The sequence below is a fragment of the Aptenodytes forsteri genome, unplaced genomic scaffold (assembly GCF_000699145.1).
Source record: "Aptenodytes forsteri isolate BGI_AS27 unplaced genomic scaffold, ASM69914v1 Scaffold61, whole genome shotgun sequence".
Lineage (NCBI taxonomy): Eukaryota > Metazoa > Chordata > Aves > Sphenisciformes > Spheniscidae > Aptenodytes > Aptenodytes forsteri.
Genome location: NW_008794443.1, coordinates 500682 through 501160, shown reverse-complemented (window position 1 = coordinate 501160; position 479 = coordinate 500682). Strand labels below are relative to the sequence as shown.

The window sequence follows — 479 nt, the reverse complement described above, 5'->3', positions numbered from 1 at the left end:
TGCCCCCATGCCCCCCGTGGCTGAGCCTCCTCTGCCCTCAGGCAACCTGAAACGGCACCTCCGGATCCACAGCGGGGAGAAACCCTACGTCTGCGTCCACTGCCAGCGCCAGTTCGCCGACCCCGGGGCGCTGCAGCGACACGTCCGCATCCACACCGGTAGGGACACAGCTCTGCCACCCTCCCTTTCCCCAGAGGATTTTGGGGGAGCCTCGTGCTCCCCCCCACACACACACACATACACACACGCGCGCGTCTTTCCCTTGTCTCCCCCAGGAGAGAAGCCGTGCCAGTGCTTGATCTGCGGGAAAGCCTTCACCCAAGCGAGCTCCCTCATCGCCCACGTGCGCCAGCACACGGGGGAGAAGCCCTACGTCTGCGAACGCTGCGGCAAGAGGTGAGGCCTCCACCCCGTGAATTTCGGGGAGGCGGGGGGCACCTCCAGTGCAGTGCAGTCGAGCCAACTGGCCCATCCGCCAC

The 479-nt window shown here is 66.4% G+C and overlaps 1 protein-coding gene across 1 annotated transcript in view; it reads left to right on the top strand.

Moving 5' to 3' along the window:
• The window catches only part of ZBTB17 (zinc finger and BTB domain containing 17), a 13654-nt gene that overhangs the window by 7638 nt on the left and 5537 nt on the right, over positions 1 to 479 (top strand). The window contains exons 13-14 of the mRNA XM_009289735.2: positions 42 to 158; positions 276 to 396. Coding sequence (XP_009288010.1) covers positions 42 to 158; positions 276 to 396 — 238 coding nt within the window. The remainder of the gene's footprint in view (positions 1 to 41; positions 159 to 275; positions 397 to 479) is intronic.